Source organism: Penicillium riverlandense (genome assembly GCF_028828495.1).
Source record: "Penicillium riverlandense strain IBT 135883 chromosome Unknown utg000003l_segment0_segment0, whole genome shotgun sequence".
NCBI classification, from domain to species: domain Eukaryota; kingdom Fungi; phylum Ascomycota; class Eurotiomycetes; order Eurotiales; family Aspergillaceae; genus Penicillium; species Penicillium riverlandense.
Genome location: NW_026643196.1, coordinates 803591 through 825063, shown reverse-complemented (window position 1 = coordinate 825063; position 21473 = coordinate 803591). Strand labels below are relative to the sequence as shown.

The 21473-nt window shown below is 52.7% G+C and overlaps 9 protein-coding genes across 9 annotated transcripts; 6 read left to right on the top strand and 3 right to left on the bottom strand.

The window, feature by feature from the left end:
- Positions 1-1123: 1123 nt before the first annotated feature.
- N7474_003960 (glycoside hydrolase family 16 protein) lies at positions 1124-2431 on the bottom strand (the record flags this gene model as incomplete). Its single annotated transcript, XM_057195375.1, has 3 exons — positions 1124-1468; positions 1521-1974; positions 2028-2431. The coding sequence occupies 3 exons, from the start codon at positions 2429-2431 to the stop codon at positions 1124-1126; spliced, it is 1203 nt and encodes a 400-aa protein (XP_057052771.1).
- A 1204-nt stretch (positions 2432-3635) lies between these two features.
- Positions 3636-5370, top strand: N7474_003959 (MFS general substrate transporter; the record flags this gene model as incomplete). The annotated part of the gene is made up of 2 exons (XM_057195374.1): positions 3636-4906; positions 4962-5370. 2 exons carry the CDS (start codon positions 3636-3638, stop codon positions 5368-5370), a joined length of 1680 nt encoding a protein of 559 aa, XP_057052770.1.
- Positions 5371-5746: 376 nt separating this feature from the next.
- N7474_003958 (mitochondrial 54S ribosomal protein uL24m) lies at positions 5747-6878 on the top strand (the record flags this gene model as incomplete). The annotated part of the gene is made up of 2 exons (XM_057195373.1): positions 5747-6163; positions 6237-6878. The coding sequence occupies 2 exons, from the start codon at positions 5747-5749 to the stop codon at positions 6876-6878; spliced, it is 1059 nt and encodes a 352-aa protein (XP_057052769.1).
- Positions 6879-7133: 255 nt separating this feature from the next.
- N7474_003957 (uncharacterized protein) lies at positions 7134-8082 on the top strand (the record flags this gene model as incomplete). The annotated part of the gene is made up of 3 exons (XM_057195372.1): positions 7134-7233; positions 7341-7652; positions 7712-8082. The coding sequence occupies 3 exons, from the start codon at positions 7134-7136 to the stop codon at positions 8080-8082; spliced, it is 783 nt and encodes a 260-aa protein (XP_057052768.1).
- A 166-nt stretch (positions 8083-8248) lies between these two features.
- N7474_003956 (uncharacterized protein) lies at positions 8249-8686 on the top strand (the record flags this gene model as incomplete). Its single annotated transcript, XM_057195371.1, has 1 exon — positions 8249-8686. The coding sequence occupies one exon, from the start codon at positions 8249-8251 to the stop codon at positions 8684-8686; it is 438 nt and encodes a 145-aa protein (XP_057052767.1).
- A 1191-nt stretch (positions 8687-9877) lies between these two features.
- On the top strand, positions 9878-11352 carry N7474_003955 (casein kinase I; the record flags this gene model as incomplete). The annotated part of the gene is made up of 4 exons (XM_057195370.1): positions 9878-10006; positions 10056-10125; positions 10175-10729; positions 10787-11352. The coding sequence occupies 4 exons, from the start codon at positions 9878-9880 to the stop codon at positions 11350-11352; spliced, it is 1320 nt and encodes a 439-aa protein (XP_057052766.1).
- A 4828-nt stretch (positions 11353-16180) lies between these two features.
- Positions 16181-17236, top strand: N7474_003954 (regulator of G-protein signaling domain-containing protein; the record flags this gene model as incomplete). Its single annotated transcript, XM_057195369.1, has 1 exon — positions 16181-17236. One exon carries the CDS (start codon positions 16181-16183, stop codon positions 17234-17236), a length of 1056 nt encoding a protein of 351 aa, XP_057052765.1.
- Positions 17237-17924: 688 nt separating this feature from the next.
- N7474_003953 (RUS1 family protein) lies at positions 17925-19983 on the bottom strand (the record flags this gene model as incomplete). The annotated part of the gene is made up of 6 exons (XM_057195368.1): positions 17925-18788; positions 18845-18889; positions 18959-19299; positions 19381-19421; positions 19566-19678; positions 19852-19983. 6 exons carry the CDS (start codon positions 19981-19983, stop codon positions 17925-17927), a joined length of 1536 nt encoding a protein of 511 aa, XP_057052764.1.
- A 575-nt stretch (positions 19984-20558) lies between these two features.
- N7474_003952 (alpha-ketoglutarate dehydrogenase subunit KGD4) lies at positions 20559-20978 on the bottom strand (the record flags this gene model as incomplete). The annotated part of the gene is made up of 2 exons (XM_057195367.1): positions 20559-20842; positions 20903-20978. 2 exons carry the CDS (start codon positions 20976-20978, stop codon positions 20559-20561), a joined length of 360 nt encoding a protein of 119 aa, XP_057052763.1.
- Between the last annotated feature and the right edge of the window lie 495 nt (positions 20979-21473).

Here is a 21473-nt window from a genome sequence, read left to right as displayed (position 1 = left end):
TCCAGCCCTGGCGAAGTACGTGTGGCTGAGCGGACCCAGCAGAGACCCCATCCGCGGTCACAGGCCCACAGACAAAGGGGGGAAGACAACACAGCCACCGTGGCTGTTGGACGTGCTGCAGACTACTCCGTGGGAAATGCACATCCATACCAATTGGGTGCGCTGATATCATCCATGAGGTCAGGGTATGTCCATCCCCTGGAGCTATGGAAACCTTCATCCGGGCGTCATTGTTCTGTCTGTCTTGGGGAGGTTGTTTTGAGTTCGAACATCTGGCCTCGGTTAGACCGGAGAAAGAAAAAAACCAACACAGGGGCTACTACTGGCTCACCCTGCCTTCTCTGAGCTTCCCTGATTCTTTTTCCCGAAGAGGTTCCGAGCTACTCCAAATAGGGCAGCTCCCGTTTTAATTCCAGTGGTTGCAGGAGATAGACTACTACGACGCTCCAGCAACGGCCCTGCTGCCCGTGCGCGCCTGTGTTCCGGCTTGCGTACGGCACGGCCAATTCTGCTCCACCATCGCCAGCTCCGGGGCCAGACCCCGTGCGACGGTACTTGAGATGCTTGCCTGCCCCAACTAATGACAGCGTCAAAAATACTGGACTCAATTGGTCCAGTGACGATCGTTCCGGGAGTTTCCCGCATTTCCGTGCTGGCACCGATCAGTAGGGACCGTAGATTTCTCCGACAACCTGCGACCACAGCTGTTTTTCATTTCTTTGGTCCTGCCAGCCAAAGGCCGACCGAATTGACACCTCTCATTTCATGGATGCCTGAGGCAGCCACACTGGCTTTTTAGCACGTTCCGAGCCTCCACGAGGTGATTGAGGTTCCTCTCGAACGACTGGAGCTTTATATCTTAGCACGCTGGCTTACCTTCGATGGTGTACGGTTGGGGATTGGAGACAAGTGAAGTCTTTTGGCAGCCTCCTATGGCCCGCCTTCTTCTAAAGTTGAACCCGGATCTAGCCAGAGAGCAATGTATGATACACATAATCGGAGGAGGAACTCGTAACTCCCAAAGTATACTCCGAAGCCAATTAAAACAAACCCAAGCCAAACCCCATCAAATCAAATCTCAAACAAGATCATGACAGATGCCAAAAGCCATAGCGAGAGATATTCATACTGCCTGGTAGACCTTGAAACTCTTAAACTCCCAATATGCCTCATTAAACTCCTCCGAATTATTGGCCACGAAGTCAGAGCAGGTGCCAGGGCAGCTATATAGCTTCTCATAGTACTGAGGCTGGGCAGCGAGCTCGCCGCATAGATCAATGTTAGCAATAATACTCTGGTTGCGGAAGTGCGAAGCAATATTGCAGTCGGTACTAGGGAAGTCCGCTAGGGCCGTACCCCAAATAGCTGGATTAGGGACTCCGGAAGCGTTCGTGATATCGCCCGGAATAGAGTCTCGCGGCCAGAACCAGGCGCGAACTCCAGCATCGCGGAGCTCGAGAGCATATACCTATATTGTCATTTTAGGCCTATTGAAGGGACCCGAACTAGGGAATACTTACTCCGCCTCCCAGGTTATTGAACGCCGGACCATATGTAGCTGGATCTCCCTGTACACCACAGCCAGAATTGCCATGGGTGTCATCGCCACACGATGTATAACGGGAGGACCCGGTCTCTTTGCGCTTGACGTCCATCGAGCAGCCCGCGATTGTATGCAGGGTGATTTCGTTGCCTTCCATACCCTTGTTATTCGCTTCCACTACATCGATCTCTCCGTTATTAGGCCAGTTGTACCCGTCAGTAAGCCATAGGGCGGGCCATGTGGCGCAGCCATATGGGGTATGGAGGATATCGAAGATAAAAAGCCCCGTATCGTAGGTAGACTTGGACTCGATCCGCACGGAGTTGCGGCCATCCGGCGCATTCGGGGTTGAAGAATCGACACGTAGTATCGCCGAGGTATCTGTAGCGAATGTGAGGTTAAGATACTCGGCGGTCCCTTCATCGACGTATCTAGTAGGTAGGGTCAGCCGCTGGGAAGAAACAAAAGGAGGAATATGACTTACACTACAAAACCTTTGGTCGGGTCTTCGTCGGAGAAATAATCAAAATTGTCGAAGAATGACTGCCCTTCGTACGTATCCACCAACTTGTAGTTTAAGGGAGTGTAGTCGGGGTATCGATTGGCTCGGACGCCTTCCACAGCGCCTACGATCGTGACGACGATTACCACGACGACCACGGAAGCAACGATCAGCTTCTTACGAAGGGACCACCTTCGTGGGTCGTACCGTGGTGTTTGTGTTTTGGGCAGCTCCTTCTCTGGCCTTTGCCCTGTAGCAGGGGCAGCTGCATAGACGGCAGGTCCAACCGGTGTCTTTGGAACATCAGTGAGCGCAATCTCTGGTACACAGGAAGTCGCACCGCTGTAGCGACCCAAGTAATCGGACGGGAGTCTTCGGCCATCCATAGTAAGAGAGAGATAGAGAGAGAGAAGGAGCGAATAGAGATGTTCGTGTAGAAAGACAGTAACTTGAGAGATAGAAATGGCCCTTAGAATAGATTGATAGGGACTGGCGTCATAGTAGTCCTGAAATGTGCCCAGACAGGATTAGTGGTAATCATGAGTCCAGGAACCGTTGTCGGTACGGCAATGTCCAACGGAAAGCCAAAGTGATAAAGGATTGAAGGACCATAAGAGAGACGATGGCTTTTGAAAAGGGCTGCCTAAAAGGAAACAGGGAAGGGATGATGATCGACAACTGTACATGAAGTATTGTCTTGATGTTCAGGGATGCCACACAGAGGCAGAGCACGTCATACAGATCCCTGGTCCCGCGACTGGAAAAGGAATAACGCTACCAGGAATCCTCGATGGTTAATCTCATGGATATTCCTACCACTCACATGTCTATCATGACCAGATGTAAACAGTAGTTGGCGCTTACTAGGGCCAGATAATCTATCACTCCGGCAGATCCTTCAACGTCCTTCGTCACCTTTGTTTTAACATCGCATTTTGTAATGAAAAAGAAAAGGGCCTTCTCGAAATTCAGAAATTCTGTCAGCCACGGATCCTCCAAGCACGCAAAGTTGTGCTTCAATTCTAGAGGCGTCCTAAAAACATCCATATCCCCTATTCGAGCCTTGGGAGGTCGAGGAGACGCCTGCATTCACACTTGCGCTAAGGAGAAGTATAGCCAGATCTTTGACGACATCCACTGGGAGGTACGTGCAAACGGAGAGCGCTCACCCCTAGCTTGGACAACTGATGTGGCAGGGGACCACAGGAACCTGTATGGATACTACATGCGATGTGACATCCGTAGCTAGGGTTATGTGATGTGGGACGCGGCACGACTTGAGCGCACAGGTGCTATGAAATGTTGATGGGGAAGTGGGAGCGGATTGGGTGGGCATCGGTCCAAGGGACAATGTAAACATATTGCAGGACGATGGAAGAGATCAGGGGGATGTGCTTATACTTCAGCTGCGCCACCTTTGTTATTTTGGGGGCGGCTATACATAACAACCTCAGCGCTGAACAGCAACGGGACGCCTGAAGCGGGCTGAAAATGAGTTAAACTGGCCTTAACATCGACAATAAATTCCTCTGGGATCGCTCCCCAACCACACCACCCCAGAAAAAAGAAGAAAGGTTCCCCCCTCATACAATGGGCAAACCACTGGATCCCGTGGACCTACCCTCTGAGTACCTACCCTCTGAGTACCTACCCTCCGATAGCGAGTACCAGTTGTCAGACGTCGACCCCGCTACAAAGAACGCCACTGACCAAATCCAAACGCCCAAGACAAACGACAGTACATCGCAAGAATCCTTACTACAAACAATCCGACGATATCCCAGGGTTGTGGGCTATGTCTTCGGTCTCTTGTCAGTATTTCTTCTGACGGGATACGACACTTGTGTAGTAGGCACCATTCCCTCAGTACCACAATTCCAAATAGACTATGGCGAGCAGTTTGGTCCCAACAAAAACAACTACATTATCCCCTCACTGTGGCTGTCGCTCTGGAATGCCCTCCCAAGTATCGGGCAAATGGCAGGCGGTATAGCAGCAGGGTCTTTGCAGGACCGAGTGGGCCGACGGTGGCCGTTAGCCGTGGGCAGCGTTCTATCTGCTGTCGCAGTGGCTGTGACGTGCTTGTCGAGTTTGCCGGCAGACGTCCTGACTCGCCGCGTCGTGTTTCTCGTTGCGGAGATAGTGCAAAGTTTCGCCTTGGGCATGGCCCTGGCCGCTGCGCAGACATACATCTCCGAGACCGTGCCGACCAGCCTCCGTGGCCCCGCGATGGCTCTCCTCCCGGCCTTCGACATGATCGGCCAGCTGCTCGGCTCTTTAGTTGTCTTGTTGTGGTCTGGCGGCACTTCCAGCAGCGCATACATGGTTTCCTACAATTCCATGTGGCCTTTTTCGGCGATCCCGCTGCTGGTAGCCGTGCTTCTCCCCGAAAGCCCTTCCTACCTTGTTCGAAAGGGGGATCTAGCTCGCGCACGCCGCTCCTTGAAGAAACTGCACACTGCCAGGGTGGACAGTAACCAGCTCCTCGAAGAGCTGAAGGAGACCATTGAGTCCGAGAAGAAGGGCCAAGGCCAAAAGGTCTCCTACCGCGATTGTTTCCGCGATGAGAACAAGCGACGCACGATGATTTCCATGTTTGGCGCTTCCATGCCAGTTCTGTTTGGGACCTCTTTGCTGGCATCTGCCAGTTACTTCTTGCAGACTTTAGGCATGGATGCTAAAGACAGTCTCTTGATGCTCGTGTTGGGGGTTGCCCTAGCCTTGATTGGCAACGGCGTAGGAGTCTGGCTGACCAGCTGTGTTGGTCGTCGGCGGCTTATTTTGGTTTCCCTGTCTATCACGACAGTAGTATGGCTTTCCATGGGAATATCAGGATGTTTCTCAGGCATCGCAACTGCCTGGTACGTGTTAATTCTTCTATTATCCTCTTAACAGAGCTGACTCCTTTGAAAATAGGTATGCTGGTGCGTGTATGGTGATTGTCAGCGTAGTCTGCTCCATGGGCGCATGGCCCGCCTGCTTCGCAGTCGTGGGAGAAACCTCCTCGTTGCATCTGCGAGCCAAGACCCAGGGTCTCTGTGTCGTCATTTCTGATCTGTGGAGCCTTGTCTTCAGTATTGTCCTGCCCTACCTCTACAACTCGGACGCTGCCGATCTGGGTGGTAAACTGGGGTTTATCTATTTTACTCTGGGAGTATTCACTGTTTTCGGGACCTGGTGGATGATCCCAGAAATGAAGGGGCGCAACATATCTCAAATTGACTTCATGTTCAGGATGGGACTGTCGACGAGAATGTTCCGCGGGTGGTCGGACGAGGTGGAGAGTGAAGACACACGGGTTTTGGCTCGGCGTTTGAGGCAATAGTGTTCTTTTCATTCTATCTGTCCTTTTTAGCGTTTCATTCATGAATCATGTGTACTACTGTAACCTATTACTGTATAGCGTTGGGAACTATCCCTGTGCTTTTGGTCTAATCTTGTACTATGGCTTACATAGTAGATGGGATGCAATCCTCCGGGGACGATAGACCATTCCAAAGCAAGATCTGTTCCGACAGTAGCCACACAAATACCTGTCTCAAACGAAACAGAAATATCAATTGGCTTCATCATTTCCTCTATAGTTGGTCGCCAGTCAACATGCTTATATAACGGTTCACGTGACCCGTTTCCATTTTCTCCGTCCGCGAGTCTCCTCCGCCGTCCTTGTCTGTCTACGCTGAGCCACCACCACTCGCGCCATGCAGAGGGTTATCCAGCGGACGACCGCTGCCCGGAAACAGGCACAGCGAAAAGTTTTGAAGAATTCCAAGAAGCTAGACCCAGAAACCAAGAGGCAACAGTTCAGGGCGCAGGTCGAGTACAACAAGGCCCTCACCCAACAGAAGAAAGATGCCGTGAAAAACCGCCGGGAGGATTGGTTGAAGGGTCCGCTGGCTCCAAAGCGAGATTCGGGTCTTGAAGTGTTCACTTACGGCGGCGTGTCACCACAACTTGTGCAGCCGCCTCCTCTTCCCAAACACAAGCGCCGGAAGCACGTCCTATTCGCTCCGGGAGACCGAGTCTGTGTTGTCAATGGCAAAGAAAAGGGCAAAATCAGCGAGATCAGTGGGGTTAAAGAAGAGGAAGATATGGTGTTTCTCAAGAACACGAACATGGTACGTTCTTTTTCTCTTGTTGCGATCCCTCCTGAGATCCAACGCCCGCTAATACGCTCTCTCAAAAACATAGGCCGATGTTGCTGTCCCCGACTGGATGCAAACATCAATGGGAATCAAGTCCGATATTGTCACCAACTCCCTGCCGGTGCCCATTGACGATATCCGACATGTCATCGCGCTCCAAGACCCCAATACCGGTCTCATTGAAGACTGGATCGTGGAACACGCATATGCCGCCGGGCCCTTCGTCGAACGACACCCGGATAGTACCACCCCGAAATTTACACGCTATGTATTGGGCGAGAATATCGAAATCCCTTGGCCGGTAGAGAATATTCCCCCCGCCAAGGACGGACAATGGGACACTACGCGCATGGAAGCCGATACCGATACTTGGGTGCCATCTTTGGCCAACCCGCCTTTCCCGAGCAGTATCATTGATGAACTGCGCAACAAGTACTCCAAGTTCCGGACACGACATGATCCAGAATACGTGAGGGAGAAGGTTGAGGAGGATTACCGCAAGCAATACTACGAGAGCCGGGCGATGTTAACGCCCATTGGGGAATGGCGGGCGAAGAGACAGGCAGAGAGTGCAGAAGCGAAGAAGAAGACGCTGGATGCCGAGGGGAATGTGATTATGGACAAGGAGACGAGCGAGTTCATTGAGAACTGGATGAGACTGAAGAAGGAGGGTCAGTCTGCTCAATAGACTGAGCGATCATTTCTTTCGTCAATAGCATTTGTGTATAAATTCCACTGTATTCTAGTATTGAGACTCTATTTATTTCATTCCCTATTGTCCGGTCATTCACCATTCACTGTCTGTCGATTCCGAGGGCTGGCGCGGATACTTCGGGGCCAGGGAGCGTAACCACTGGACCGCGTCTTCATCTTCTGACAACTCCCCTCCATCCCTCACCCCCTGCTCTGCTTTTTGCTTCTTCGGCAAGACATAGTAGTCGCAATGGCATTCGCTGCCATAAATTCGTCTGCCCCGATCGCCTCCATTGAGGAGGCCTTCGCGACCGAACCCGCGCTGAAGAATCGAGTCTACGATGCGATCGGTACGTCGCCCACGCCCACCCCTAGCGAGCCATCTACTAACTGCTTATTTCTTTTTTCTTTTCTGTCAATATAGGCACGACCCCTCAACATACTCCTCTCTTCGAAGATCTCGCCCGCTATACCTGCAACCTGCTGGCCAGGAACGCGAGTACCTCCCTGCCGCCCGCGCTGGCCAGCGACGGCCCTGCCGCAAAAAAGCGAAAGCTGCAGAATGGCGACACCACCAACGGGGCGACCGTACAGGCGCCAGTCGACCTGAAGGGTGATGCGCCGATTCAGTTTTACGTCCAAGATATTTCCTTCGCCGCGCCGCAGCGCAAGAAGCTCACGCTTGAGATCACTGCCGGGAGCAGTTGCCTGCGGGCAAGGAACCAGACCACCAAGGAGGTGGAATTCGGTGTTCCCTTGAATCAAATCCGTGAGTATGCAATTGCCATCTATATGAACGTCGCGACTAACACGACTGGTCGTGGCTAGGACATGCCCTGTGCCTTCCTGTACCGGAAAAAACGCAGAAACAGTTCAATTTCTGTATCATCCCTCAGTTCGCTGATGGGATCACACCTCCACCAGAGGGGGAGACATCATACGAAGCCATAGTGTTTGCCGTTGCCGATGGGCCAGCCAAAGCTGCTTTCTTAGGCTCGGGCCAACAGGTCGGCCACAACCCTGGCGAGACGGCTGAGGCGTTGATCCGGAAAGTGTTGAATGACAACATGGCTCAGACGAATGTCATTTGTCCTGATGAGCGGCAGTTTGTGAGCGCCATGCCCGAGCCACACCGCAAAAAGGAGAAGGCATATCACGTCAAGGCATTCCGCGGCAGCAAAGAAGGTGAGCCGATCTAGTCTTTTTTCTTGAGCTGCGCTGATTTTGTTTTTGTCAGGCTATCTGTTTTTCCTCTCTACGGGTATTCTGTTTGCGTTCAAAAAGCCTCTCCTGTTCTTCTCCTTCGACACCATCGACTCCGTTTCCTACACCTCTGTCCTCCAGCGCACATTCAACCTCAACATCATGGCCCGGCCGGCCAATGGCACCGAAGAAGATGTACAGGAACTCGAGTTCTCCATGATCGACCAGGCCGACTACAGTGGGATCGACGAGTACATCAAGCGACATGGTCTTCAAGACGCCAGCCTGGCCGAGGCCCGACGCGCCAAAGTGTACAATATCAATGGCGGAAAGGCCGAGGATCCCGAGGCCGCCGCAACGAAGACCGAAGGTGACGAGGAAAGCGAACTGCAAAAGGCCCAGCGAGAGCTTGAGGACCAGGAGGATGAGGAAGAAGAGGACTACGACCCCGGCAGTGAGGGGGAAAGTGAAGGCAGCGGCGGCTCCAGCAGCGAGGGAGATGAGGACGGTGATGAGTTCCACGAGGATGCGGACCAGGTCAGCGATGGCGATGACGAGGACCTGCTCAAGGAGGAGGGCAGTGATGACCCGGACGAGTAAACGAGGGAGCTGCCATGTAACTTTCTTTTGGACGTGTACAGTAGCCGGCTGAACTTTTGGGTGGGAGTGGGTCGTGGACGTGTCAGATTCGGATCGTGATGGATCGACGAACTGGGGAAATCATGAGAGGAATTGCTTTGTCTAGCCAATAGTGTACTTGTAGTAGGCACCTCCATAGAGTAGGTAGTTGTACCTGACTTAGGGCTCACTGTCCATCATAACGGCTTGGCGCGATCCAGACCGTAATGTTACCCGCATTCCGGACCGTGAGTCCAGACAACCAGGCACAGTAGATCCCCTGGATGGACATTGCTCTGGAAAAATCCACTGTGATTCCCTGTCTCCATAATTCACAATAGGCAGATTGGATCAAATGGGTACAGGTGCAAAGTAGCCGATCGGCTGCTACGCGCCCGAGCCTCGCCAGCCGTGCAGGCAACCTAGTTAGAGAGGATCTGACCGCTATTATTTGCCAATGGCTGGTGCTGGTAATTGTAATACCATCGCTTTACCGCCAGTTCCCGCGCTGCGCCCCCCATCACTTGTAACCAATACATCGGTGATACTCGCTCCCTGCACTCTCCCCCAATTCTCTCCCTCTCTTCTTTTCTTGCTTTTCTCTTTCTCCCCGTTTTTCGTCTCTCCCCATCCCTCCCCCCTTCTCTCGTGCTCTCGTCTTCGTTCCAACCTGCTCTGGCAACTCACTGGTGCTCATACCAGCACTTGGTCGAGTCCCTCGGCTGCTCTTGCCCTGCCCCTTTTTCTCCCGGTGGCGTGTATTAATTTCGCCTCCCGTCCACCCCCATTTGTTCTCGACCCGTTCACCCCGGAGTTGTGATCATCCCCGACCGTCAAAAAGGACCGCCGACCACCTCAATTCCTACGCAGCACTCTCAATTGCATCCGTCTCGCTGTCGCAGCTTTCGGCTCGCCAGTCCCTTCACACCGTCCAAGTTTCACGTTGTACCGCTACCCCGGTGGGAGGAGAGCGTGACTGGATTCTTGGAGACACTAGTTTTGGTGTCAGATATTTCTCGCGGCGTATGCCACTCCTTTCCATTCTCTCCTCGACCTCGTGCTGACGGCGTCCGCGTGGAATAATAGTGTCCATCACGTGCCCGGTATCCTCGAAGCCATCATTATTAGCGCGCGAGTCGGGTTCCTTGGGTCTCAACCCCGAGAACTACATCCATGGCGTCCTCCTCGTCGAACGTAGTGGGTGTCCACTACCGCGTGGGCAAGAAAATCGGTGAGGGTTCGTTCGGTGTCATCTTCGAAGGCACGAACCTCCTCAACAACCAGCAGGTGGCCATCAAATTCGTACGTCTCCTTGCACTTACCTGACTCCCGATCCGTCTGACCGTACCAGGAACCTCGGAAAAGCGATGCGCCTCAGCTCCGTGATGAGTATCGCACATACAAGATCTTGGTTGGGTGCCGTATGTTTTTCCGCACACTCAGCGTGTCATGTTGCTAATTGTCTCTCAGCCGGCATCCCCAACGTCTATTACTTTGGCCAGGAGGGTTTACACAACATCCTTGTCATTGACCTTCTTGGTCCCAGTCTGGAGGATCTGTTCGACCACTGCAACCGCCGGTTCTCCACGAAGACCGTTGTGATGGTGGCTAAGCAAATGCTCTCGCGGGTTCAGACGATTCACGAGAAGAACCTCATCTACCGCGATATCAAGCCGGACAACTTCCTTATCGGCCGGCCATCCACCAAGGCCGCCAACGTCATCCACGTCGTTGACTTCGGCATGGCCAAGCAATATCGCGACCCGAAGACTAAGCAGCACATTCCCTACCGTGAGCGCAAGTCTCTGTCTGGTACTGCGCGGTACATGAGTATCAACACCCATCTGGGACGTGAACAATCACGACGAGATGATCTGGAGGCTCTTGGACACGTCTTCATGTACTTCTTGCGGGGCGGCCTTCCCTGGCAAGGACTGAAGGCTGCGACCAACAAGCAAAAGTACGAGAAAATTGGCGAGAAGAAACAAACAACGGCCATCAAGGAGCTATGCGAAGGCTATCCTGGTATGTTTTTTTTCCCTCGTTTATGATCATGACCCTATACTGATGACGCGGCCATAGAAGAGTTCAACAAGTACTTGAGCTATGTGCGCAACCTTGGCTTTGAGGACACCCCCGACTACGACTATCTGCGGGACCTCCTGACGCAATCCCTCAAGAACGCCGGCGAGGTGGAGGACGGGGAATACGACTGGATGAAGCTGAACAACGGACGCGGTTGGGACTACAAATCGTATGCGTCACAAGCGCATCTTCACAACCAGCACCAGACTTCGACGAGCCGCGACCACATTCGCCACAGCCAACGCCCCGGCATGACGGCCGACCGTTTAAACGCACCTCAGCCGCCGCCCCCAAACTCTCCAGCGAAGGGAGCCGGAAAGACGCGCGACCGTCCCGGGGTCGGGATGCCCTCCAAGCAACGCGGCAGTGGGAATATGGAGCCATCAACCCCGGCCACATCAACGCAGGCGCACTTCCAAAACTCAAATGCGCACCTTTCAGGGCGCCTAAACAGCCCTGCCAACCAGGGGATGGGCAATCAAGCTTCTGGTGCTCAAGGGAACGATGACTCGCAACCCACATTCATCCAGAAGGTGATGAAGGCTCTGTGCTGTGGTAGGTGATCTTCTGAATGTGATTCTCATCCGCTTGCCTGCTCACTCTCGAGATTCAGGTTGAACTCGAGGGCAGATAAAGTGACGGCGCACTTGTTTTTCTGCCCTTGATGTCGAAAATACGGCCGAATGTCGACATGGGAATTCCCTCGTTTCTTTACGCATGGACGCCTTGGTAGGTAGTGCATTCACCATGCACTGCCTCTCGTCCCAAAAACCCCTTGTATCTTTCTTCCGCCCATTCGACCCTTCTCACCCACCAAGCGATGGTGGGTAGGAACAACCTTTTACCTCTCCCATTGATATTACGTCCCATCACTCTTTCATGGTGCTACGGCTTCGGAGCGACGAACTTGAGAGATCTCTTGTCTTGTCTTTTTCTTTTTCTCTATTTTTCTTCGCTCTGTGTCACTTATGGCTCGGCGACTGCACCTGTTTAATACGAAAACTCATCCTCTGCGAGTTTATTGCGCTCTCCGCGGTTGATACTCCGTCAACGTGCATTGAACACATGCTGCTTGTTTTTATCAGCTCGGGGAATTTGGAGTCCACTGGTGCTTTCTTTTTTTTTAATAGAGGGTTGAAGACGGAATCTCACTCGCGGCGAGGAGCAGGTGGTGTCGAGTCCGATCCGGACATGCCCTTGTCGTTTGATCCCGCTGGTCAATTCAAGAGTTTGTTTGCCGAGACAGACAAGTCTTGGGTTGAGCTGTCTGTGTGTTGTTCGCTCTGTTTATCAGCAGAGCGAACAGGCCTAATGTTGTTTGTGTTGTTGGGTTTCCCGGGCTTCTTCTCATGACCTCCCCTTCTATCCACCACCTCATCTGTCTCGGTGTGGCAGGGACAGTCCAGTCTACTGCTGCGCTGCGCTGAGACCGTATCTTTGCATATATTCTCCCGGTTCCTCGATTCCCCTGCCTCTGTACCCTTGTGTTTCTCGCTGTTTCCAATCCATCGATCTATTTGCCTGTGTTTATAATTGTCTCTGTTTTTCTGCCTTGCTCTGTTTTTCAGAAGCGGCTTGTGTGTTTGTTAGTGTGTCGCATAAGATAGCATTCCTCTTTTTCTTTTCTTTGCTTATTCTCTCTTTAATCATTCCCTACGGCCTATATAAAGTGTTCAAGAGATGACCTGCTGGCTGAGAGTCGTCGAGCTTCGTGAGTATTGGATAGGATAATGAGTGAGTAGAAGGAAGTCCTCTTTGACTTGATGGCGATTGCACCTCTGGCTAGAATAGTCAAAGCATGCATATGTCGCCTAGTGGACCAAGGGCACGAAGAAAGGTCGACAATATGCCGGTATATCTCAAAACTCAGTGCTATCTCAGTAGGGTCGGGTTTATCATGTCTACTTAAAGTAGATGATCCTACAAACCAACTACTGACATTCCAAACCTATTGTCCGTCCCACTTTGCACGCTGCTCGACTCTTTGAGATGTGGTGAAACCATTGGTTGGTCTTCCACTTTTACGCTGCTCCGTTTTCTTTCGAAAAATGCTTCGTGCCGTGCCTGATGACGGATCTTCGATCCTTTCCAAAACAAAAGGGAATGGAATCATGTAAGATAATTGCAGGCAAAACGGATAAGAAAGAGACTATACCACCCACTCATGTTTTCCTTTTGTGGATGTCCTTATCATATGGAGTCTACGGTGTAGAGCCAACAATGGCATATATATATCTTGAGTCTACAACAGGGCACTCCCTATGATATGTTTTTCTATTTGTTGGCTCCTTTGGGTGCCCTTTTTCTGGAATCCAGATTCAATGTTCCACGATATATATCTATACAGTAGTTATCTCACGAACAGCGCACAGAGAACCATCTTCCATCCCAACCCCAGGAATGTGTTGGCACCAGCTTCTGCACATCGGCTTCTGCAATGTCATAGTCTGCTAATCCCTGTCTGACTTGGAATACCCCCGTATAAGCGAGTCCAAACAAACTTCACCATTGGAATGTAGGCTTTCCGTGGCATGCTTGTCGCCACACCGTATTCCAACCGGCATAACATGACGCATTCTTGGGGACACGAGTGGTATCTACCCTCCGAGGATCATACATACTGAAGAAAGACAAAAAAGTTTGTGTCTGTCCTCGAAGGCAATTCCGCACCATCCGAGCCAATCCCGGGCCCGAACCGACGGCCATGGCATGCAGGGATGGAGAGGGATGGAGGGAGGGGGGCCATGCGCCGGATGATCAACTTGCCTCTTGTCTATCTTTGGTCGAACATGGATAAACCATGGTTATACTGGGCCCTAATGTTCTATCCAACCGTGCAGGGACCTGCTGGATATGGGGCTACCGCCGAAAGGTCATCCAATCGTGAGCTATTATGTATACTACCAGACTGTACTGTGCAATTATTAGTGCAGCATCTAAGGACCTTCTTCTACTAGTCTTTACCGAAGAATATCTACCCCGACCTGATCTCCAGCCCGTGCCACACCACCAGGCCTGCCCATCCCCGGATCGAATACCCGTTTGCGTTTAGCCCAGCCCAGTTACTGTTGAGACGAAAGTACATGTCACTCAATGCGTCGCGTGCTCGCCAGTTAGGACGGAATTTTCCCCGCTCGGGGGCTGGTCCGCTTGCCAAGCTGGGGCGTACCGGCGGCCAATTGGTCCCCGCATGGATATCCTGGCCGGACTGGGGTTGAACTTATGTCCCTGTGCTTAGGGAATACTGTATAAGGCAGTTATACATTAATTATCGAAGGGAAAATGCAGCAAGGAGTCGCATGTAGTAGTAGCTGCAACCAATAGCTCCAAGCGCCGTGCTCTGCCTGACTAGAATAACCCGCTCCACCTCAGCGCAAAATGAAACTCCCTCGAACACTGCGTCCTCCGTGCCTTTTGACAATCAATCACGACACCGATGGTACCATCCAAACAACCCCAAGGCCCCCCACCTTCCCTAGAACGCAGATCTCTCGCGTCCACCACGCCCACCGACCAGGACCGACCAGGGGAGGTGCAGCGAATAAACTAGCGCCGGCCGGCGGTGTCCAGTCAGCGGGCAGACTGGCTGCTGATACCATACGCTAAGGAAACAGTTAGGCACCGATGCAGCCAATCCGGGACCCTGCCTCACCCCTCTTCCACCACCAAGCCAAGGTCGCTGAAACAAATCTAGACGCCTGCTACTAAAAAGCGGCTTCTCCATTGGAAATCAAGATTGGCTGTGGGGCCGATGACTTCACTGCGGCTTCTGCCGGGCCGTGTGAAGTTTGTGTTTGATGAGTTTGTGGGGTCTGGTCTGGTCGAGATAGGATAGATTATTGATGGTGTGCGAGGGTAATCGCTTGGTCAAACGGAAAACTGAAAAATAGTCTCATTGGGCGGGTGGTGTTGTGGTCTGAATCCAATCGGGCACCAGGGCAGATACTCTCTGCAGGAGCTAATCTCTGTATGTACAGCTCAGGGGTAACTGAGACTTGGCCAGTATACAGACAGAGTCCATCTAAGAATAACAAAGTTCAATACTACTACTACACTACTAGGCCCAAATTAATGAAGAAAAGTGCATATGCAGAAACCCCCCCACGCCGGAGTTGTCTAGACCCCTTTCCCATTCTTCAACAATCGTTCATTCTGCACTTCCCTTCGAACGAGACACTAGGCTAGCTCTACGACGCTACCCCGTACTTCTAGACTGCCAGGAACCGACTCTAGTGCTAATCCTCGGCGCCAAAGGAGTCCAACGTCGTTGCACGAATCCACACGATGTGGGGGATCCAGCAGGCCCTTCCTAGACGCTTAACCTCGGGAAAATTGTGGATCATTCCTGCAGCCAACTTTTTTCTCTTTGTCTGGACCGGACGAGTCCATTCCTGCCGGGTAGTAAGTAGTGTAGGTCGTATGTAGTCTCTAGATTATTGCTGCAGAAAGTTAGTACTAGATAGACTTGCGGCCGCCAAGACTTCTCCTTCCCATGGGTTTCTGTAACCTACATTACGTCCCAGGCCAGTCGAGGTAAGCCCAGATCGGTCGTTACATTCTTCCTTCATACGACTCTTATCGATCTCGCCCGACCGATCCTCTGGGGCTGTTCAGCCTCTCCGGGCGCGCCGGTGGACCCCCAAAATACCGTACAAATCAACAGGTGACACACAGTGGGGGGTTTTTTTTCTCTTTATCAGCCAGACCCCACTGGTACTCCCGCTCTCGATCAATAGAAGCCTATCGTACAATCTCGTGGGGTGGCAAGACGAAAAGTTTGCCGGATAGGAATTGAATTCCTTTTCGTGACATTTTTTTACTCTTCTGTTGTGCCCTGGAGGTGGCGCTGGACAGAGAATGCTTCTAGAATTCTAGAAAGGAGAGAAGGAGTGGGCACTACTTCCGTCTCCGGGCGTTGCATCCTACACCTGCAACTACACGATCATTCGTATTATGATTACCGGCCAACCCTCCTCGTAAATGACGTGCTGATGATTTTTTTCCTTCCTATCATCACGCAAGGGAGACTCTTATTCGTGGGAACCGTGGGTCTCCATTCCGACACCAGACGGAGTGGCGACTGGGCCTGATTGGACAATACCGGATTACGGGTAATAACGGTCGCCTTCCAGAAGGAATTTTCTTCCTGTCCTTCCGTCACTGTGCCTCCCCCTTGCTCCGCCGATCGTCTATTACAGACTGTCTCGTCATCCTGTCGATCCACTGATTCCAGAATCAGTGGAGTCCCTTTTCTGAACTAATTAAGCCCCTTCCCGCTCTTACTCGGGGGATCATCACCACCACTAATCTCTCTCCGTCTCCCGCTCTCTCTCCTCTTTCCACCTCCCCCCTACACCCCATTATCAACCACCCTTTGGTTTATCCTCTACGATGCTCAGGAAGAGGTTTCTCTGGTCTACACCCACCACCACCCCTGAACTCTCTCCTACCTCCTCCGACAGCGACTCGGACGAGGACATGGACTCCTCTTCCCGACCGGTCAGCCTGGCCGTCTCGGTAGGAGCCTTTGGTCCCATGCGTCCGACCCTCAAAGAAGTTTTGGCCAACACCGCTCCTCCACCCTACACCCTGAGTGCATTCATGGCCTATCTCTCACAAAACCACTGTCTCGAAACTCTGGAATTCACCCTGGAAGCCAAACGGTATCGCGACACCTATTACAATGCTCTCGATCAACGCGGTCAGGTCGTATTGGCCCCCAACAGCCCCGAGGGCCAACATCTCCGTATGCTGTGGCAGCGCCTCCTCACAGCCTACATCTTCCCCGGCGCCCCACGAGAGATTAATTTGTCGAGCGAAGTCCGCGATGCCCTCCTGCGTCACATCAACATCTCCTCGCCCCCACCGCCCGAAACCCTCGACTCGGCCGTCGAACGTATTCACGATCTGATGGAGGAGTCGATCTTCCTACCTTTCTTGAACAGCCAAGCCGCCTCACCGTCCATCGGCCCGTTGTCCGACCCGCCCCAAGGGCCAGAGGACCACATGAACCTGTCCATCTCATCCCTGGATGAAAACCCCGTCAAGCGCGTACGCTCGCGGCCCAGGCGGACATCGCCGCAGTCATCGACCAAGGACCTCTCATCCCCGGTCCACGGCCATCATGCCGGTCGCTCCAATCTGTCCCTGAGTGCCGTCCACCACGCCATTGGAAAGCGCGCCTCGGGTCCCTTCTCCAGCGCCAGCGCCGAGTCCAGCCTCACCGACGACTCCAGCAGTCCGCAGTGTAGCCCAACGGTGGAAGAGCCTATAACTCCTATGACTCCGCCGACCACCCCGCCAGCCAACGAACCCAACCTGCCCGTCAGCCCTAGGACCCGCACGGATAACCCGTGGAAGAAGATGGGCATGAAGCTGGGTTTCAAGAAGCGCTCCGGTGGCGCGAGCCGCGATCCCAAGATTTTGGGGGTGGACGATCAACTTTGAACAGCCCACGCCACCACCAACCAATTCTTACGACCTTTTATCTTCTCTCCCACCTCACCTCACCTCACCTTACCTCACCTTACCTCACTTCACCTATCTCTTGCATGAAACCCACCTATGACCCGAAACTGCATCTCTCATCCTCCGCGACTGGATTCTCAGCCTTTTAGATATCGAGCATTTTTCTATTGGCGGTGTACGAGTGACACGATGCATTCACCAAAGCATTTGATCCCGGCGTTTTTGTTTTCTTCTGAGCATGTTGTGTCGCATGGGCGCGGGAACAACAAAACATCATCATCCATATCATATAGACTTTGTTTTTGGCGTTGATTTTTTGGGGCTCGGTTCTCCAACTTCTCCAACCTCTTCCCTCCTGCTAGTCCTGTGCTGCAGCGCAGGGCTTTGTTGTTTATAATTGGCTCTCATGACCTTTTTTTGGAATCAATAGACTTGATACCCCTTTCACTTTGACTGGGTCTCTGCGTAATTTACACAGTAGGTACTCTCTTCTTGTCGGTGTCAACCGCACAGATCCTTTCATCCTACCTCCCCATTATATTCAACAGCGAACAAACGTGGCCGACCTTGAGAGCCCATATATACTTCCTACCATATACCATATACCGCAATAGAAACCAAAGCCCACGCACCTAATGCAAGCTCCATCGCCTAGCCTACCAGAGATCTAAAAACAAACCCGCCTCCCACCACTTGTCTCCAAAGCCGCAACATCCAGATCCCACCCAGCCGCAGCTAGAGCCGCTAGATACCGCTCGAGGCGAGACTGCTCCGACATGAACGCCAAAGTGCGCGATACAACACCAAGTACCTGCGCATGATCACTCGCGTCTTTCTTCCCATTCAGAACCCAGACAGCCAGCAGTGCGTGCGCCCACGCTTTTAACCGATCCGGTTTGGAACAGCCCTTCTTCAGTAGGATCGAGGCGTGCCATTTTCCTTTCTTCGATGAGGATGAAGATGATGATGGACACAGAAAGAAGAGGTATGCTTCTTCTTCAAAGAGGGTGGATAGTTGGGTCATTGGGAGGGATGTTTTGAATGATGATGGCGATGATACATTCGTGCTTGTGGTGCTGGTATTGGTATTCCTGAAAAATGTGGGCAAGGAGACACCGATGGCTGCGCTGCCTATACTCTGTTTTATGGGCTGTTGCTGTTGTTCTGGCTGGTAGGAGATCCATTCGAGGGCTCCATCTCTGGGGAAGATGCGTTCTTGCTCTGCTACTTCGGCGGGCGTGAGGAGTTTCCATTTTTCGGGGGTGGTTTTCGATGATGATGACCTCGAGACACGTTTTCTCTTTTCTTGAGTTGTAGAGCCGGACCCAGAGCGGAGTGCTTCGATGTTCAGATCTGGGTCTGAGCTGAGGAGCGTTGAGAAGACGATGTTGGCTCGTTGTCTGTTCAGGCTGGTCATCTGCACGGCTCGCACGGCTGCGTAGTTCATGCTCAGATGCACCCCGAGAAGAAAGAGGAGTGCTGCCCATGTAGTTCCCAGTCTGGTAACATGGGAGACGACTAGAGAACCAACCTGAGAACTTCATTAAAGACGTGTTTATAATTGGTGATTGGGGGATTCAAACATACCAGCATCCCAACCAGCGAAATAACCGTCTCTTGCGACGAATCTTTCTACACATACACATCTATTAGCCAATTCCCCGTCCCTCCCGATGAAAAGTCTCCAAAGGATATACATACGGCATTAAGCTCCGCCAAATTCCCCCACCTGGCGAAATGCGCACTGAGACTCGCCTTCGAACTCCCACCCGCAACACCACACAGCGCTCTCAACACGCCCGCTGTGCTGAGAACAGTCACACGCATGTATCCGGCGGGGACACCGGGCGATAGACAGTCTAGAATCATGGCGATGTCATTGAACACATCGGCTGCTAGTCGGTACGTCTTGCATTCTGGTTCCAGGGCTGTGCCCACCCGGTGCGCGAATAAGATTGTTGCTATCCGGCCGGAGGAGTCTTGGAGAATGTGCAGGAGGAGTGCAGAGGTGGGTGAGGCGTCTGCATTGCCGACTCCGACTCCTGTTCATTTTGTTATTTGGGGTTGCTCTTGCATTTGATATCTTGTGGTGGTGGTGGTGGTGGTGGTGGTGGGGAGTATACCTTGTAGCACGGCTCTGGAGGATAAGAGGCCGGCGATGGAGCTGCAGAACGCTTGTAGTGAATCCTTGATTCGGTCTGTTAGTGGAGACGGCGTGGGTTGCGAGACGTTAAGAACATACGAAGATTTGATATCTAGTGGGTGTATAAGCGTAAGGCACAGCTAGTGGTTCGTAGAGCACACTCACGGGAGGTAGTCTTCGCTCACACTATGCGGATACCCGGATGGAAGAAAGACATCGCTGAGCGATTTGATCAGTGGCTGGTCGAGCCTTGAAGTGGTGGCCGCGGTGGATGAATCCTGGCGATGCAATTAGATGATCATTGAGAGCCAGGATGCAATTGATGAGATGAACGTATATCTACTAATCCAAAGGAAAGAAGACTTGGTTGGATACAGAAACACTGGGGTTCAAACATTCGCAATCGCCAACAACAGGTCCTTGGAATCAAATCAAGGGAATGGCGGCTCACCATGACATCCACCCGACCCGTGGGCTGCTTCGACGCCACATTATCCTGCTCCGAATAAATGAAAGTAGTGGTAACAGAATCAGCCTCGTCAGTCTCCCGGAGGGTCAACCGGTTGCCCGCGGACGGATCCATGATGATGATGCCTGTTTAATGGTTGGGGCGAGGTGATGAAGAGGCCAAGTGGTTGGGCACGGGCCATCCCCATAGTGAACACCGAAGGGGACTACTGCAGGTACTGACTGGGGGAGCTACGTACCGGGAGAAAGTAGTAGAGAATAGAGTAGTATAATATGTATCCAAACCCAGCCCTAACCAGCCAGAAAATCGATCTATGTATAGAAAGAACTGTATCCCGCTTTCGACAAAAAGCTGGCCGTACACTCGCACGCTTGTTTTGAAACACCCAGAGAAAGAAAGACCACCAGCGCCAGGTACAAAAAGAAAAGAAAGAGACAAAAGAGAGTCGCAAGGACGTTCCCCGCCCGGAGGCAAAACCGTCCTTTTCTATGCGGGAGAATCGCCTGCCGGTGTGATTCTCCAGGGTCCCCCAGCCCCTCGCTCGCTCGAGGTGATTGGGACCCATTTCCATGCTTCCAAGTCTTACCAGGAATCGCCGTGCACCAGCAGCAGCGTCCCGCGACATTCGTTCAGATCGCAACTTCTATCATCAAAAGTAATCGTGCCCCGTATCGCTCATTCATAATTTTTTAGGCGAACATGCTAGCACCTCCGGTCTCGACGGCCTCGATCTCCGCCTCGCTCCAGGGGAGACGACCGAAGCGCGGGGGCAGGTCGGTGCGATCGAAGAACGCGCCCGTCTGCGGGTGCACTGGACCCAGGGACGCGCCCGACTGGCCACCAATGGCGCCGCTGGACTGGGCGCGGCCGAGCGGACCGTGCTGCTGAGCCTTGACGCGGTAGGTAGCGAACGAGTCCGGGAGCGCACCGGCGGGAGACGCGGGGTGAACGCGAGGAGAATGGTCGACGGCCTCTGTTACACGGTGTTAGTTGGGAGCGATATCGGCCGGGTCGGCGGCTGGGAGCTACTTACGAGGCACGGAGCGCTTGCCCACGAACCGGATCAGGGGAGTCCGGGCGGCGTTACGGAGAGCGACAGTAGCACGCATTGTGATGGGGGTGTGAGGTTGGAGGTGGATTGAAGTTGGAAGGTGGTTGTGTCGAGGTCAAATACGCGGGTTGTGCGAAATTCGACGGGGGCCGGTCGGAGCTATCCGGACCGAGCGGAGGACGGAGGAGTGAGAGCCGGAGTGGCGGAAATTGCTGGGATTGAAAGAGCGATTGGAAAGACTTGGTGGGATTGATGGAGTTGGATGGGATGAAGGGAGAGTGAGAGAATGGGTGAGAAGAAGAAGGAAAAGAGGAAGAGGAAGAATGAGGAGTTATGTTGGAGGAAGGAAGAACGATAAGAAGCGTGCTTACCGCATTGGGAGATTCCGCGAGAGCCACGCCATGAGTCCTTAGTCACGGTTCGTTGTCATTGGAACTCGGCGCCGCCCGACACAACTCTCTCCCCGCATGTCGCTCAGTTCTTATCTTGCCTGGCGAATCCTGTGTGCCCCCCGCAGTCGGAGTACCTAACTGACGGACTGTACACTCTTTTG